The sequence below is a fragment of the Zosterops lateralis genome (assembly GCF_965231275.1).
Source record: "Zosterops lateralis genome assembly, chromosome: 27".
Taxonomy (NCBI): domain Eukaryota; kingdom Metazoa; phylum Chordata; class Aves; order Passeriformes; family Zosteropidae; genus Zosterops; species Zosterops lateralis.
In genome coordinates this window covers 6,479,851-6,493,923 of record NC_139787.1, presented here as the reverse complement: position 1 = coordinate 6,493,923, position 14,073 = coordinate 6,479,851, and the positions used below count along the sequence as shown (strand labels likewise).

The window sequence follows — 14,073 nt, the reverse complement described above, 5'->3', positions numbered from 1 at the left end:
CAGCTGGGATTTTCCTCTTACAGAGCTTATGTCTTCCTAGCCTTCTTACCTTGGTCACGGGCAGCCAGAATCCCCCCAGCCCTGGCTGCATCCTGCTCATTTAGCCCCGAAGAGCACAGTGTAGGATGAAATGACACCATATGGAACCAGCCCGGTCCTCTGTGAGTATTTATTGTTTTGCAGGGGCTGTCTGAGGCCAGTACCCAGCTCTCTGGCCCTGGGACTGGCCAATCCCCATGCTATTTGGAAGTGGGGATGCCCTGGCCAAGCTGCAGCAGGGAGTTGGTGGCGTAGTTTTGGAAGAGGGGCTGCAGGAACATGCCAATGGTGCCAAAGACACAGACGAAGACGAAGACCCACAAGAAGAGGCGGTCGATGACCATGGCCACGTACTTCCAGTCCTCGCTCACCTGCACAGAGCCGGGAAAAATGCTGGGTCAGGCTGAGGACTTAGGTATTGCGTGACACTTCCCTGATTGGAAATTTGGCATATCCTCAGAGCCTTGAATCTGCTCCCTCAGCACTGCAGCTCCTGGGGCTGCCTGCCAGCCTGCTGTGGGTCCCACAGGGCTCACTCCCCCTGCTGTCACCCGCACCACTGAGCCCAGGAAATACTTCCCCAATGAGCAGAGCTGGAGGGCTCTGCAAAATCTGCAGCCTGACAGTGCCATGCAGGGCCAGGCCTCCTGGGAGGCACCTCGGTTTCCAGAGCTGCTGCTTCAGCTTGGGACTGCAGTGGTGGCTCAGGGATCAGTGCTGGACCCCTTACCCAGGCAGGAGCTGCAGGACTTCATTGGGTATGGGGCTAGGCAGGGACCCCCTTGGTGCTTGTGCACATCACTTCCTCTGGTGCAGCCATGAGCCAGGACACACTGCACCCCACAGCTCTGCCTGCACCTCCCAGCTCTGGCCACTCCTGAGCACTGCCCACTCCCAGATGCACTCCCGGTCACCCCAACTTACGCTCTGATCGTCATCCTCACTGCGCATGTGGTCAGCAATGAAGCGCACGCCATCCACCGCTTCCTCCAGCCCACAGCTGCAGCCAGCTGCAGGGGCCGGTGCCTGCCCCTGTCGCTCTCGATAGCCATTCAGCCCCTCGGCCTTGGCAGCACCAGGGTTGGCATAGCAGGTGCAGGTGCGGGCACCAGCCTGGACGAAGAGAGTGGTGGCAGCAGCACGTTCCTGGGTGTGCCGGCGCTGGCGCAGACGCTGGCGTGCGCAGTTCTGCCGTGGCTGCTTCATGAAAAGCAGCGCTGGGAGCTTGTGGAGGAAGAGGGTGCGGACCCAGGGCGGCATGGTGTGCGTGGTGGGTGAGCGGTGGTGCACATTGAGGACACAGACGCTGGTGACAATGGAGAAGGTCACCAGCACCATGGTGAACATAAGATACTTGCCCACCAGTGGTACGTCCAGTGAAGTGGGTGGCACAATCTTGGAGATGAGCAGGAGAAAGACGGTGAGGGCAAGCAGGACAGAGATGCAGAGTGTCATCTTCTCACCACAGTCAGACGGGAGGTAAAATACAAGGATGGCCAGGGAGGTAATGAGGATGCAGGGGATGATAAGGTTGATGGTGTAGAAGAGCGGCTTACGCCGAATGATGAAGTCATACGTGATGTCCACATAGGTGGAGTCATCAGGGTTCTCATTGCGCCGCCCTGGCAGTGCCACGATGTCCCACTCGCCACTAGGTGTGAAGTCATCCAGGCTGGCCACCTCACTCTTCAGCACCAGGTCAATCTCAGTGCGGTCGTAGGTCCAGGAACGGAACTTCATGGTGCAGTTCTGCTGGTCAAAGGGGAAGTGCTTCACCTCAATCTTGCATGCGCTCTTGTAGATGGCAGGCGGCAGCCAGAAGATGCTGCCATCATAGGAGATCACCGCGTTGGAGTAAAAGGAGACCTCATACATCCCATCAGCACTGGGGTGAAGAGAGGTGCTGTCAGTCCTAGAGGTGTTGTCAGCCCCACCAGTACAACGACATGGCCTCCTGCCCTGGGCGGGGTTGGGGAACACATAGCCCCCCCAAAAAAGGACCTACTTGTTGTAGAGCACCACATCAGGCAGCCAGATGTGCTTGGAGGGCAGGCGGACCTTCTTCATGTTGTCAAAGTCCTCAGGCTTCCATGTGAGACGATAGTCCTCCCACTCCTGAGGACAGGTGGGATCAGCCACAGGATAGGGGCCTGGGGCAAGGGGGTGGGTCAGGACAGGGAGGACACAGGGGTTCTGCACAGGCTTTATGGGGGACTGTGACAGGGCAGGCTAGACATTAGGGTCCCACACAGGGTGTATGGGGGTCCCTATGGTAGGGGATAGGTCTCAAGGCAGGGGCTGGGGAATCCTGAGGCAGAGTGGACATACAAGTCTCAGGGCTGTATCAGAGTCCAGGGTGCCCACCTGGGTCAGCCAGACGTTTGTGGTCATGATCTGCTCCCGCTCATGCTGCAGAGAGAGAAGGGCCAGTCACTCAGAGTGCTGGGAGGGTTTGGGGGCCCCTCACTTGCCTGGTAGGTTGGGGAGTAGAGTCCTGGCCAACTCACCACACTGATGAGCTGCGCCAGTGACACCATCAGCTGCACGGTCACCAGCTCAGAGCCATTGGTCGCCGGCCGGATCAGCTTGTTATAGCGTGCAGGGTCCAGCAGATACTCAACCAGTCGTTCCTCAGTGTCCGTGCCCAGGCTCCCTGGGGCATGGCAGAGCCTGAGTCCCATGGTGGCGGGCAGTACCCCCCCGTGGGTCCAAGGACCCCCAAGGATAGAGCCTGTACTGGGCCTGGGGCTCTGTGTCTGACAGCCCGAGAGAAGGAATGATGGGGTGTATGGTGATAGGGTGCGGGTGTCATAACTGGCCACGGAGCAGGGAGGGCTGGGGGAAGAATGGGCAGTCTGAGGGGCTCCATGACTGGGGATGAGCAGCTGGACAGGACTGGAGGTTCTCCTCTGCCCACCCCTGCCTGTCCCCGCAATTCCCTGCCCATGCATGACACCCCCTCCCCTGTTCCTGTCGGTCCTTGCCCACCCCTGGCACCGCCTCAGAGAGCCGGAGCCCAAGGCGGCCGCATAGCCCCGGGGGGGTCGAGGAGCGCCAGAAGAACTAGTGGCAGGGGCACAGCAGAGGGGCCGGTACCGGCTGCACCACGGATCTGTCCCGTGCAACAGGCGCAGCTCCCGGGCCCGGTCCGGTCCCCTCCCCGCCTGAGCCGGTGTCATCCCCCACAGCCCCCGACACTTACGTCTGAGAGCAGCGAGAAAGCAGAGGACGCGGAGCAGCGCCATGGGGGCGGCCCAGTGCCGCCACCGGTACCCGGCGCTGTCCACGGTTCTGGCCGGGCGCTGTCCGAGGTGCTGGAGCCGGCGGCGGCGGCGGCCCGGACGGGGCGACCCCGGGCGGGAGGCGGTGCCGGGCGCTGCGCCGGGGCCGCCCCGTGCTCCGTCGCCGTCACCGTCGCCGTCAGCGGTCCCGAGGCCGCCCCCGCCTCCGCCCCGTCGCGGCCCGAGGACACGGCGGAGGGGTCTAAGCTCCCCTAGCCCTCCGCTCCACCTGGGTCCCTGCACGGTGCCAGCGGGGCGGCGGAGCCCTGGGCGGGGATCAGAGCGGGAGGGCGGAGCAGTGAGAGAGCTTGCGGGTGGAACCAGGAACCGGAGCCCCCGCGGCTCCGCCGTACACCAGTAGAGGAGTCTCAGAGCCGGGGACTGCCGGGCCTTAGGGAGCCCCGTCCCCGCCGAGCTCCAGCCGCGCCCGGTGTCCCGTCCCGCCCCACCCACCCACCCGGCCCGTGACCCCACGTGACCCCACCCGGGCAGGGGCGGGGCTCCCCCCGCTGCACCCCTCGCTGGCCCCGCCCTGCTGTCCGGGGGTTAGACCTTCACTTCCCGTATGTCGCGAGACGCTTCCGGGGCAGCCCCGCCCATTCCGGCGACGGCACTTCCGGGAGCGGGGCCGTCCCGCCGCCATCTTGGGCGGGCTCCGGGGCTGCGGCGGCGGCGGCGGCGGAGCGGGTCCCTCCATGGGAAGATGCAGCGGGCGGGGCCGGAGGAGGCGGCGAGGGCGCAGGCGGCGGCGGGGAGGCCCGGGCGGAGCGGGGCCGAGGTGGTGGCGGCTCCCGCCGGGCGGCTCCTGAGGCGAGAGCTGCGGCTGCTCGAGTCCATCTTTCACCGCGGCCACGAGCGGTTCCGCATCGGTAGCGCCTGCCCGGACGAGATCAGCTGCGAGTTCGTCCCGGGGGCCGGGGCCCGTGCCGGCGCCTCCGCCTCTCGGGGGCCGCCGCCGGGGCCCGTCCGTATTCACTGCAACATCACGGTGAGGCCCAGGGGGTGTGGTGGGCCCAGGCTCTGCGGGGGCACCGGAAGGTTGCCCCGGGACCGAGTGGCCTCTCCTTCACGCGTACGGGGCTGCCGCCGTTGGGACACGGGGTGAGCTGGGCCTGGGCCCCAACGTCCCTGGCGGCGGCTGCGGGGCGCAGGGGTTAGCTGCCCCTGGCCCCCTCCTCTGTGGGGCCTACGGGAGCGCGGTATGAGCCACCACGAGCTCCTCGGAGCAGCGGGTCACGCAAAGAAAAACCAAGGGTTTTTTTCTTTGGGACAGCACTCTCGCTGTCCCAATGTACGATAACTGGCCATTCACCATGCTGTTTGGAACCCCTAGTCCTGTCCAGCTGCTCGTCCCCAGTCATGGAGCCCCTCAGACTGCCCCGTACATGAGACTGCCCCGTTTTCCCCGCTTCCCCCGATTTTGTTATGAAGGTTTTCCCAGGGGGGCCTGATCTTCCTGGAGGAGAGGATCGGCTCTTCCTCTCTGCTCTGGCTCATCTGCACGGGGGTTTTAGGAATCCTGCTGCTGGATGGCTTGGCGCTGGTGTGCTGATGCCCTCTTTGATCACAAGTTACAACTGGTTTGTGTCTCTAGGTGAGAAGAGCCAGCAGAGCTTGGATAGCCCCTGGTGCAGATTCTGAATGGGACTAATGACCAGGATTTTCTGGAAGGGCATGTTGAGAGTGTTGCCAGGGACTTTGTCCTGGATTAAAAGTGCCTGCTTGGCATCTGCCCTGCATGGGTGCTGCCAGGTTCTCCTCCTGCAACTGCTGGAACTGCAGCAGCCCATGGGCAACATGGGATGGCATCAGTGTCCTGCCTCTACTTCCTCCCATCCCCAATGGCCCTACGGCCAGAGGGGTGGACAAAATGCTACTCTACTCCCTCCGTGTTCAATCCTGGGCTAGGGGGACACAGCACAGAGCCAGCCTGGCATGGTCAGAGTAGGTGTTTGTATTGCCCTCAGCCCCAGGTTGATGCTGGAGGGTGGATCAGTCACTTGTGGCCTGATCTCTGTGCTCCAGAGGGATCTGTTTGCAGAAGACACAGGGCTTCAGCCCCCACCCTATCTGGCTTGCTGGTCTTTGCACTGCAAAGACCTCCATCCCACCAAACCACCTTCTCCCCCTCTCCAGGAGTCTTATCCAGCTGTTCCCCCAATATGGTCTGTGGAGTCAGACGATCCCAATCTGGCAGCTATCCTGGAGAGGCTGGTGGAAGTCAGGAAAGGAAATACATTGGTAAGATACTCTCTGCTGCCTGGGAGAGGGGAGGGCTGGCAGCTTTGAGAGGGGTAACTCCCTGCTTGCATGTTCCCAGCTGCCTGAAGTGGGGATTGCCTCTGGTCTCATAAATGTTCCAGATATTTGGGATGAGCTTCTCTGACATTGTTTGATGCTGGGGTGGGATTTTGCGCTTGTGTCTGCTGCTGCTTGCAGCAGGAAGGAGCAGCCCTGGGCTGCAGCAAGCAAAGCTGGCTGCAGTGCTGAGTCTTAGCTCAGCACAGAGGTCCCCACACTTCGCTGACCTTCTGTTCTCTGGACAGCTTTTGCAGCACTTGAAGCGAATAATCTCTGACCTGTGCAAACTCTACAACCTCCCCCAACATCCAGATGTTGAAATGCTGGACCAGCCTCTACCAGCAGAACAGGTGAGCGGCTCAGGAAAAGGCTCCCAAAGCTCAGAAAACAAGTTCCCTAATGTTTGCTCTGGAGGCTTCTAGGGGTTACCAGAGGAGGAACACAGTGGGTGAGGGGTTGGATTCCTATCCTGCATGATACCAGCCTGCTCTGCTAGGCCTTGATGCTGTTTTCTGTAAAGGCTGTCAGCTACTCTTTGCTTTTAATTTGGTTCTGCTTGTATATCCCTGTTTGACCTCACCTTGGAAGTGTCTGGGAAGGCAGGAGAGCATTTTCCCAGGATGCTGACCACACAATCTCCATCCCTATCCTTCTCTCTCCACAGAGCACCCAGGAAGAGGTGTCCTCTGAAGACGAAGATGAAGAGATGCCAGAGGTACGTGCCCCAGTGTGTAAGGAAATACACCAGAGAGCTGAGCACGGGAAGAAAGCTGCTGAAAGGTGCAAGGGTACAGGGTCTTACCAGAAAGAAGCTTGCGGCCTCCAGACAGGGAAGTCTGGATCAAAGGCTGGATAGTTCTCAGCATTTTGATGCTGAGGATTCTGAAGCACAGCTGTGTGCCATGTATTCACAAACCCGAAGAGAGCACAGAGACTGAGCAGTATGGCCATGGCTTCTGAAGGCATGTGGATGAGCTGTGAGCAGAGAGCTGCTTGGACAATATGTGCTATTTAGAAAAGCTTGACATTTCTGCAAGAGAGGTGTATTTCTGGGTTGCTGTTGCTGGCAGGGAAGTCACTGTTGCAAGGGACTCCCACAGAGAGGATGAGGTCAGGTGGCTAAGTGTGCAAGTGAGCTAATTGCCAGGAGTGGTGGAGGCAGCCACACTTCACTGCAGGCTGAGGGCACCTTGCTGCAGAACACACAGGCTCTGGTTGTTTGGTTTGCAGCTTAGAGATCTGTGGAAGTGGGTGGAATAATCTTGAATCTCCATGGTGACGTTTAGCAATGCCTCGCACACGAGAGCAGCATGGGCACTGAGTCAGCAGTGCTGCAGAGCCTGGGGGCAGGTCACTGAGCAGCAGCACCCCAGCAGTCTGGGGGTTTTAGCGAAGTTAATTGCTTGCTAAATTAAGGCTGGGCTTTGCCAGGGTTCAGGGGGAAAAAGGGGAGGGTTAAACTGGTACCAGCATAACCTTGTGAACCTGCAAATCTGCTGCTTCATGGCAAACCAGTGTGTGCAAGGTCTCTACTCCTGTGGGCTGGAAAATAAATCCCCAGGAGCTGAGCATCCCCCCTTGTACTTTTTGCTAACCCCATGAATTGTGGAGGGAGAACACTCTCATGTAGAGCAAAGGTTTTGTGCTGAGTGGTGGGATTTGTTCAGCTGTGTGGAGGAGTGGAGCAGCAGAACTGTGCTCTGGCACAGAGCTTCATTATGCAGGTTAATCTACTCGAGGGATTTTCTAGGAGGATCTATTTTCCTGTGTGGGTCTAAAAATGTCAGAGCGCTTCCAAAAATGCTGCTCAATAGCCATGACCAGTGCAGAGAGGCCAGAGTAAACGCTTGTTCAGAGGATTTAGTGCCAGCACTGGAACTGTGCATACGCACAGCCATTTCCAGGCAAATGAACCCTATGTGCATGGGGAGAGATTTCTGTAGAGGGCCCAGATGGCTGCAGCTGTCTTTTCCCATCAGGGTCTTGCACTGACACATGTTATTTTAGGAAACAGTGAGGAGCAAAGGCTCTTTTGGGATCAGATACTACATTTGGGGTGGTGAGCTGATCTACAGAGAGACATGCTGTGAAATACCCACTTTTGTTGAGGGAATAACATCCCATGTAGCTGGATTTGGGTGTGATTTTGATCTGTTCTTCTTGTGCCGGTGACCTGTGTCCCTGTTGGGGTTTGGCTAGCAGAGGGGCCCAGGTGGTCTGACAGCACTGCGCCAAGGGGCTGTGCTTTGTTTCAGGCATCCAGGAGCATGGCACAAGCTGCTGAAGCCACGGGTGTGCCAAGATGCAGGGTCACTCGGTTACACGGGGCTTGCTGAGGACTGAGAAATTAATGGCTCATTATAAACAGGCATGAGACATGGCAGGGGAGAATCCAGCAAACATGAGCCAAAGTGAATGCCCAAACCTTGTGTCTTCCACTCTATTTGTACTTCAGATCAGGAGCTGGGGCTTCCTGGGGTGAAAGAGTTGTACTAGGAACCCATCCTGGGTCACGGTAACTCAGTACTCAGAGCAGGAAGGAGCAAAGGCACATATCTTTCAGCTTTCCTTTTCCCTTCCCAGGACACTGAGGACTTGGACCACTATGAGATGAAAGAGGAAGAGCCAGCAGATGGGAGAAAGACAGAGGATGAAGGCATTGGGAAAGAAAACCTGGCCATTTTAGAGAAAATAAAAAAGAACCAGAGGCAAGATTACTTAAATGTACGTGTCACCCAGTGGGCAGGTGGGCTGGGGAAGCAGAGGGACTCAAGAGCAAGGGTGATGGAGGCCCTTGCCAGCCCTCCAGCCCTAAACCAGAGGGGCTATCTCCAGCCAAAGGTACAGCAGTACCAGTTCTCTAGGGCTGATGGGGCTGAAGCAGAGAAGTCTGTGAACTGCCTCTGTGGCTCAGGGAGTGCCCCCAGAGCATTGGTGCCCCATGGGGCAGTCCTTCTGCAGCAAGATCTGGGGCTCCCTTCTGCCCCAGGAGCTGTGCTCCCACAATGGCCTGAGGCTGTGGAGGTGGGTTGTGCTTTTGTACCCCTGGACTGAGACTCTTAGACAAAAGAGAGGACACAGAGGTGTTTCTGCTGCAGCTGTGCTGCCTAAGGTGACATATTTGCAGCAAGGGACAGACTGAGAATTGACGGGCAGGATACAATCTGGTGTAGAGGCTGGACTGAGTTGTAGCTCGGGTATTGACCTCATAGAGCAATAGCCATGGTTGGATGCAGCATAACAATACAATTTTCCCCCTCCCTGTTCTTGCAGGGTGCAGTGTCTGGGTCTGTGCAGGCCACTGACCGGCTAATGAAGGAGCTCAGGGATATTTACCGATCACCAAGTTTCAAGGGCGGTGAGTGCTGCTGGGAGCTCCATGGAGGAAGATTCCTTCTCGTTTATGGGGTACCCTGTGGGCCTTGTAGCTGTGCTGCTCAGCTGAGGAGGAGGATCTCTGGTGTTGGTTGGCTGTTGCTCTGTCAAGTGTGAACAAAACCACCTTACGCTCTCTCTTCCCTGCCACTGCTGGGTGGAAGTGAGGAGCATGCTGTGGGATGGAGAATTATCTGACTCTGAGGGTGGTAGTGTTCCTACTCCTTTCCTGAGCCCAGGGACTGGATAGGTGCTGCTTTTCATGGAGGGACAGTGCCCAGGTGAAGTTGTGCTGCAGGGCCCAAAGGATTTGAAATCTGGGTGATGGCTCAACTTGCTCTGAGTGTCCCCCCACAGTGATCCCCCTCTGTTCTGCTTGCAGGATACTATGCAGTTGAACTAGTGAATGACAGCCTGTACGATTGGAACGTCAAACTCCTAAAGTAGGTGGCCCAGCTTGGGATCATGCATTTATGGTGGGTTTTGGTGATGGGACCAGAAAGTCCCTGTGAGCAGAGAGGACATTAGCATGGCAGGGGAGCACCAAGCAGACGTTGAGTCAGGCTCTCAGGCAGCTAGCTTGCTGTCTCCACGACAAAAAGGAGATGGTATCTCCAGACAAGATGAGATAATCAGAGAATCAGAGGACTCTGCAAGTTCCTAGAGACCGGAAGGAGGTGCAGCAGGCAAACTCTGAGCTTTCACACCCTCCAGACAACAGTGCTGCCTGTTCCTTGGTCCAGGCAGCCTTTATTTTTAAGCTGGCAGCATGGAAAAGGGGTGTGATGGTCTTCTCTGCAAACTGGAAGCAGAATGCTGGCAGCCCGTGCTTTTGGCTGCTCTCAGCAAGAGCCTGAGGGCCCATGTGACTGCCCAACTATGCAGGTATGGCAGCTCTGGGGTGTGGTGGCAGGGAGCACGGCTGACCTGAAGTGCACAGCCTTGACGACCCTCTGGGGTTTTCCTGTCACAGGGTTGACGAGGACAGCGCTTTGCACAACGATCTCCAAATTCTCAAAGAAAAAGAAGGAACAGATTTCATCCTCCTCAACTTCTCTTTTAAAGTAAGACTCCCCCTCCAAGAGAGATGTCTGACTCAGCAAGGCATCAGAGGACACCTTCCTCAATGCCTCTGCTTCCCTTCTCTCATTCCAGGATAACTTTCCTTTTGATCCACCATTTGTAAGAGTTGTATCTCCAGTACTGTCAGGGGGGTGAGTAACTATCTGTCTCTCTGTTCTGCAGTGCTGCTTTCTGCAGCAGTTTTCACTGAATTTATCCAGTGCTACACAATCTGTGACTTCCTTGATGTGGATTTGCCATTGAGAAGCAGACAGGGATGGTGGAAGTTTTAGCTTCTTTTCTCCATCAGAAATCTAATCAGAGAAGATGTTTTACCTCTGGAGCAGTGGGTGGGTACAATCACATCTATCTGTGCGGTAACTTTGTCTGATTCTTTCACAGGTATGTTTTGGGTGGCGGTGCCATCTGCATGGAGCTGCTTACAAAACAGGTGGGTGCTGGTCCCTGCAGGAATGGAGGAGCTGTTCTGCCTACCGCGCTCTGTATTCCTGGCAGCTCCTGCCATACCACTGCCTGCCAGAGCTAGGGAAGGCCTTTGGTTGCACTGGGAGCACAATCTCTGGGATGGGTGTGGCCTCACCATGTGTTTGATCCCTTAGGGCTGGAGTAGTGCCTACTCCATCGAATCAGTGATCATGCAGATCAGTGCAACGCTGGTGAAAGGAAAAGCGCGAGTACAATTTGGAGCCAACAAGGTAGGGCCTGGACAGTGTAGGAGAATGGGGGGTGGCAGTGGTGTGGCAGATGGGGGCACAGCCACCTCTGGCCACACAGGGAACGTGTGTGGGACGGCTTCCCCAGGGTTCTTGCTGGACTGATGATCTCTTTGCCTTTGCTTGCAGAACCAGTACAGCCTGACAAGAGCACAGCAGTCCTACAAGTCGCTGGTTCAGATCCATGAGAAGAATGGTAAGGGTTGAGGGAGAGGGCCTGCATTTTCCCTTGCTTGTTTGGGCTCCCCAGACAAGCCACTCGAGTTTTATCCTGCCTCTAGTGCAGAGGTGACAGTGGCAGTGGCAGCTGCTGTAATAACAGTGTGGCTGCAGAGTGCTACTGCCCTCTCTGCTGCCCAGTGCTGGGCTCCAGTGGCTGTAACTAGAGGCAGTACTTCAGTGATTGCATGGGCTTGATGATATGAGAGGTCTTTTCCAACCTAAATGATTCCATGGTTGCCTGAGTAGTGTTGGGAAATAAGCTAGAAGGAAAGCCTCCCAGTAATTTGGGATATGTGGCCCTTTGGAAGTGGGACTTGGCTGCTTTTGGCAGCTTTTCCAGGTACAGATTCTTGTTGCCCATGCAGGTTCCTCCCTCACAGATCTCTCCTCATTTCAGGCTGGTATACACCACCAAAGGAGGATGGCTAGTGTGGATGCTGCAGGACCAATCTAAATATCTTCTGGATGCTCTACTTGGATCTTAGTGATGCCTCTTGGCTTTCTCCCAGGATGTAATAGCTCTGCCTGTTGCAGGGCAATACTGGCTGTTCAAAACTCTTAACTGTTTAAGGAATTGGGCTGACCCAGAACACTTGCTGGGCCCATGATAGCAAGCATTCTTGTTAAAAAAAAACTATTGAGCCTCTTGTATTACTTACTGGAAACTTCTGACTCTATTCCAGTCTAGAGCATCCTCCTTACCTATGCTATGGATTTAATTTATTTTCTTATTTCATGTACACTGCTTTTTTTTTTTTTTGTTACAGTGTATGATGGATGTGTATGGAAAATGTATCTTTGGAGAAAAATTACAGTTTGTTAATTTGAGAATGCTGGTCTAAATAATTTTTTTCCAAGCTCCTGGGTGGGTCATGCCCTGCACCATGTAGCAGCCCTGGTCCCAGGGTGGGCCAGTTTATGGAGCTGTGGTGGGTCCAAACCCTGCAGGAAGGCTTCACACAACTGCCTTGGAAATAGAAAAGCCCTTTTCTTTTTTGCCATTAAGGGAGCAGGGTTTCTGCCCCATCTTCCCAGCTTTTCTCTACAAACTGCAGACTTGCAACTCAAAGCACACGGGAAGGTCTGTGAGGCTGTCCTCTCCCCTGCAGTAGAGGAAGGGTTTGTGGGTAATATCCCAGGGCTGCCAGCTCCCACCCCACACTTCTGCCTGTCCTCTTGCCAAGCAGTAAGATGAGCTGAGGCCTGAGCTTTGTCCCGTTTCTCCCCACTAGCCATGCATGGAGCCTGAGCTGCTTGTCCCCATCCCTGCTGTGCTGTGGCTGCAGGCTGCTGCAGAGAGTGGAGCATGGGCACTTCTCTGAGCTACCACTGCTCCCATCCCTGACCAGGACCTGTTCCAGCAGTGAACACCCCGTTCTATGGGGTTTTATTTTGCTTTTCTTAAGCTGTTGTTCCTGCTCGCCTTTGTACTCCAGCCCTCCATGGATGGGGTTGTGGCCTGTTGTCTTGAATCCCCATGGCCTTGTTTTGAGTCTGCTGGAAGGAGAGCTGGCTGTTGGAGCTCCTCTTAACTTGGGCCATGTCCTCGTCTGGAGGACAGAACTGACGCACTAGTGTCAAAGATGGAACCATGTGTATTAATACACTGTGTTTGAATAAAAGTCATTAGAAAATCAAAGAGCCTCTTAACTCCATTATCTACTTCAGCAGCTGCTTCCCTGTCCTGCTCAGACCCTTGGAATAAAAAGATGCCGTTAGGAGAAGGATTACTGACAGTTGCAGGAGTGGCTCTGGCCTCAGCTTGGGGACTTTTTAAGTGCTTTGCTGAAGGACTGGAGGATTTGTGAAGCTGGACAGCTCTGCCCTGTGTCCTCCAGTCTAGACCAGCACCTCTCAGGGTTCTGGGTTCTCTCCAACTCTCTTCCTGGTACCTGGGGCTCGGGGTCACAGGTAGCTGCACTCAGCTCCCACCTTTAGCTCAGGAACCTGCTTGGTAGTGAGTTAAGTCAATTTAATGAAGGTTTAAAACACTTGTGGGGCTTTCTCTTTGGTGAAGTAGAGGCTGCTCCGCTGGGCTCAGCGATAGGGTTGGATTGGGATTGAGTATGTCAAGTTGGTTGGGAGAACTCATGGCACACACTCCCAATTCATCGCAGCTTTACAGGCTGGGATGAGCAGAATTGAAGAAGGCCCTGAAGGACATTGTCACTGGAATGCTGATCTGAGAAGCGTCAATGCTGAAAGTGTAGCAGGAGCAGGTCTCTAGCAGGCCATCTGCCAGTCCTGTCTATTCACACCTGCCCAGTGAGGGAGGACCCATCCCACTCTCAGCAGAGTTTGGCCTTCACTTTACTTCCAGGCAGGCTCAGGGAAGCTTGTCTTCTCAGGGAAGCAGGTGTGCGGTACCATCTGTCACCACTGCTGAAGGCACTCCCAAAACCTTCCCTTGTGGGAGCTGGCAGAGAACAAGGGCAGGGAAGACTTCCAGAAGGAGATGTGGCACATTGATGCGAACACCACTGCAGCACAAAGTGACCAAGACAGTGCTGTCTGCATGTCTGTTCTGTTGAGGCCCTGTAAAAATTGAGGGGGACTGAAGTTTGCCTTCTGAAGGAAAGAAAAGAAACCAGCACCCAAGTTTATTGGTGGGAAAGTAGAGTTTTCTTCAGCCTCAAAAAGGCAAAGCTGAAGCCAGACGAGATCCCACCAGCAGTTTGAACGCCAGCCTGCCAGTGGCATCGCACCACTGCAAGGCACATCCTGCCCAGCAGCACTAGCAAGGAAATTGCCATCACTTCCTATGGCAACTGCCAGCACCCAGCACCCCTCCCCTGTACAGAAGTGGACCCCGTATTCTGCCACAAAGTCTCGTCCTGGGAGCTATGGGAGCAATTTTGCCACAAAACCCTCTCCTCTTCCCGTGCAGTTGCAAAAGAAGAGGGATTGCTGTAGTAAGGGCCCCCCAGCACTGCAGCCCAACAGGAAGCCAAACCACTTGGGTCTGTCGCCTTTTTCCAGCAAGGTGACAGCACAGCCAGACATAGAACTTGGCTGGTGTGGTGTGAACCACAGCTGAACACAGTGCTTGTGCCCTGACA

The 14,073-nt window shown here is 55.9% G+C and overlaps 2 protein-coding genes across 4 annotated transcripts; one reads left to right on the top strand and one right to left on the bottom strand.

The window, feature by feature from the left end:
- Positions 1-167: 167 nt before the first annotated feature.
- On the bottom strand, positions 168-3,755 carry CHRNB2 (cholinergic receptor nicotinic beta 2 subunit). 3 transcript variants are annotated; one of them, XM_083878964.1, is made up of 6 exons: positions 3,242-3,755; positions 2,547-2,692; positions 2,368-2,448; positions 2,045-2,154; positions 964-1,924; positions 168-410 (listed from the first exon to the last, which is right to left on the bottom strand). In XM_083878964.1, the coding sequence occupies exons 1-6, from the start codon at positions 3,282-3,284 to the stop codon at positions 240-242; spliced, it is 1,512 nt and encodes a 503-aa protein (XP_083735090.1). In that variant the 5' UTR covers positions 3,285-3,755; the 3' UTR covers positions 168-239. The 3 variants fall into 3 exon arrangements, with proteins under 3 accessions (XP_083735090.1, XP_083735091.1, XP_083735092.1); XM_083878965.1 differs by having other exon boundaries at positions 2,404-2,448; XM_083878966.1 differs by lacking the exons at positions 2,368-2,448; positions 2,547-2,692.
- A 228-nt stretch (positions 3,756-3,983) lies between these two features.
- UBE2Q1 (ubiquitin conjugating enzyme E2 Q1) lies at positions 3,984-12,642 on the top strand. Its single transcript, XM_083879025.1, has 13 exons — positions 3,984-4,308; positions 5,457-5,561; positions 5,867-5,971; positions 6,286-6,336; positions 8,205-8,345; positions 8,895-8,979; positions 9,379-9,439; positions 9,970-10,060; positions 10,152-10,210; positions 10,461-10,509; positions 10,679-10,774; positions 10,922-10,988; positions 11,412-12,642. Exons 1-13 carry the CDS (start codon positions 4,024-4,026, stop codon positions 11,441-11,443), a joined length of 1,227 nt encoding a protein of 408 aa, XP_083735151.1. The 5' UTR covers positions 3,984-4,023; the 3' UTR covers positions 11,444-12,642.
- The last annotated feature ends 1,431 nt before the right edge of the window (positions 12,643-14,073 follow it).

Bases quoted from the DNA above. Each gene is read 5' to 3' on its own strand.
- CHRNB2 (XM_083878964.1), bottom strand. From the start codon at position 3,284: ATGGCGCTGCTCCGCGTCCTCTGCTTTCTCGCTGCTCTCAGAC. The intron at 2,155-2,367 runs GTATGTCCACTC...ACCTGTCCTCAG, and splicing joins CTGATACAGCCCTGAGACTT to GAGTGGGAGGACTATCGTCT. The intron at 1,925-2,044 runs GTAGGTCCTTTT...TCTTCACCCCAG, and splicing joins GATGTGGTGCTCTACAACAA to TGCTGATGGGATGTATGAGG.
- UBE2Q1 (XM_083879025.1), top strand. From the start codon at position 4,024: ATGCAGCGGGCGGGGCCGGAGGAGGCGGCGAGGGCGCAGGCGGCGGCG. The intron at 4,309-5,456 runs GTGAGGCCCAGG...CCCCCTCTCCAG, and splicing joins GTATTCACTGCAACATCACG to GAGTCTTATCCAGCTGTTCC. The intron at 10,775-10,921 runs GTAGGGCCTGGA...CTTTGCTTGCAG, and splicing joins TACAATTTGGAGCCAACAAG to AACCAGTACAGCCTGACAAG.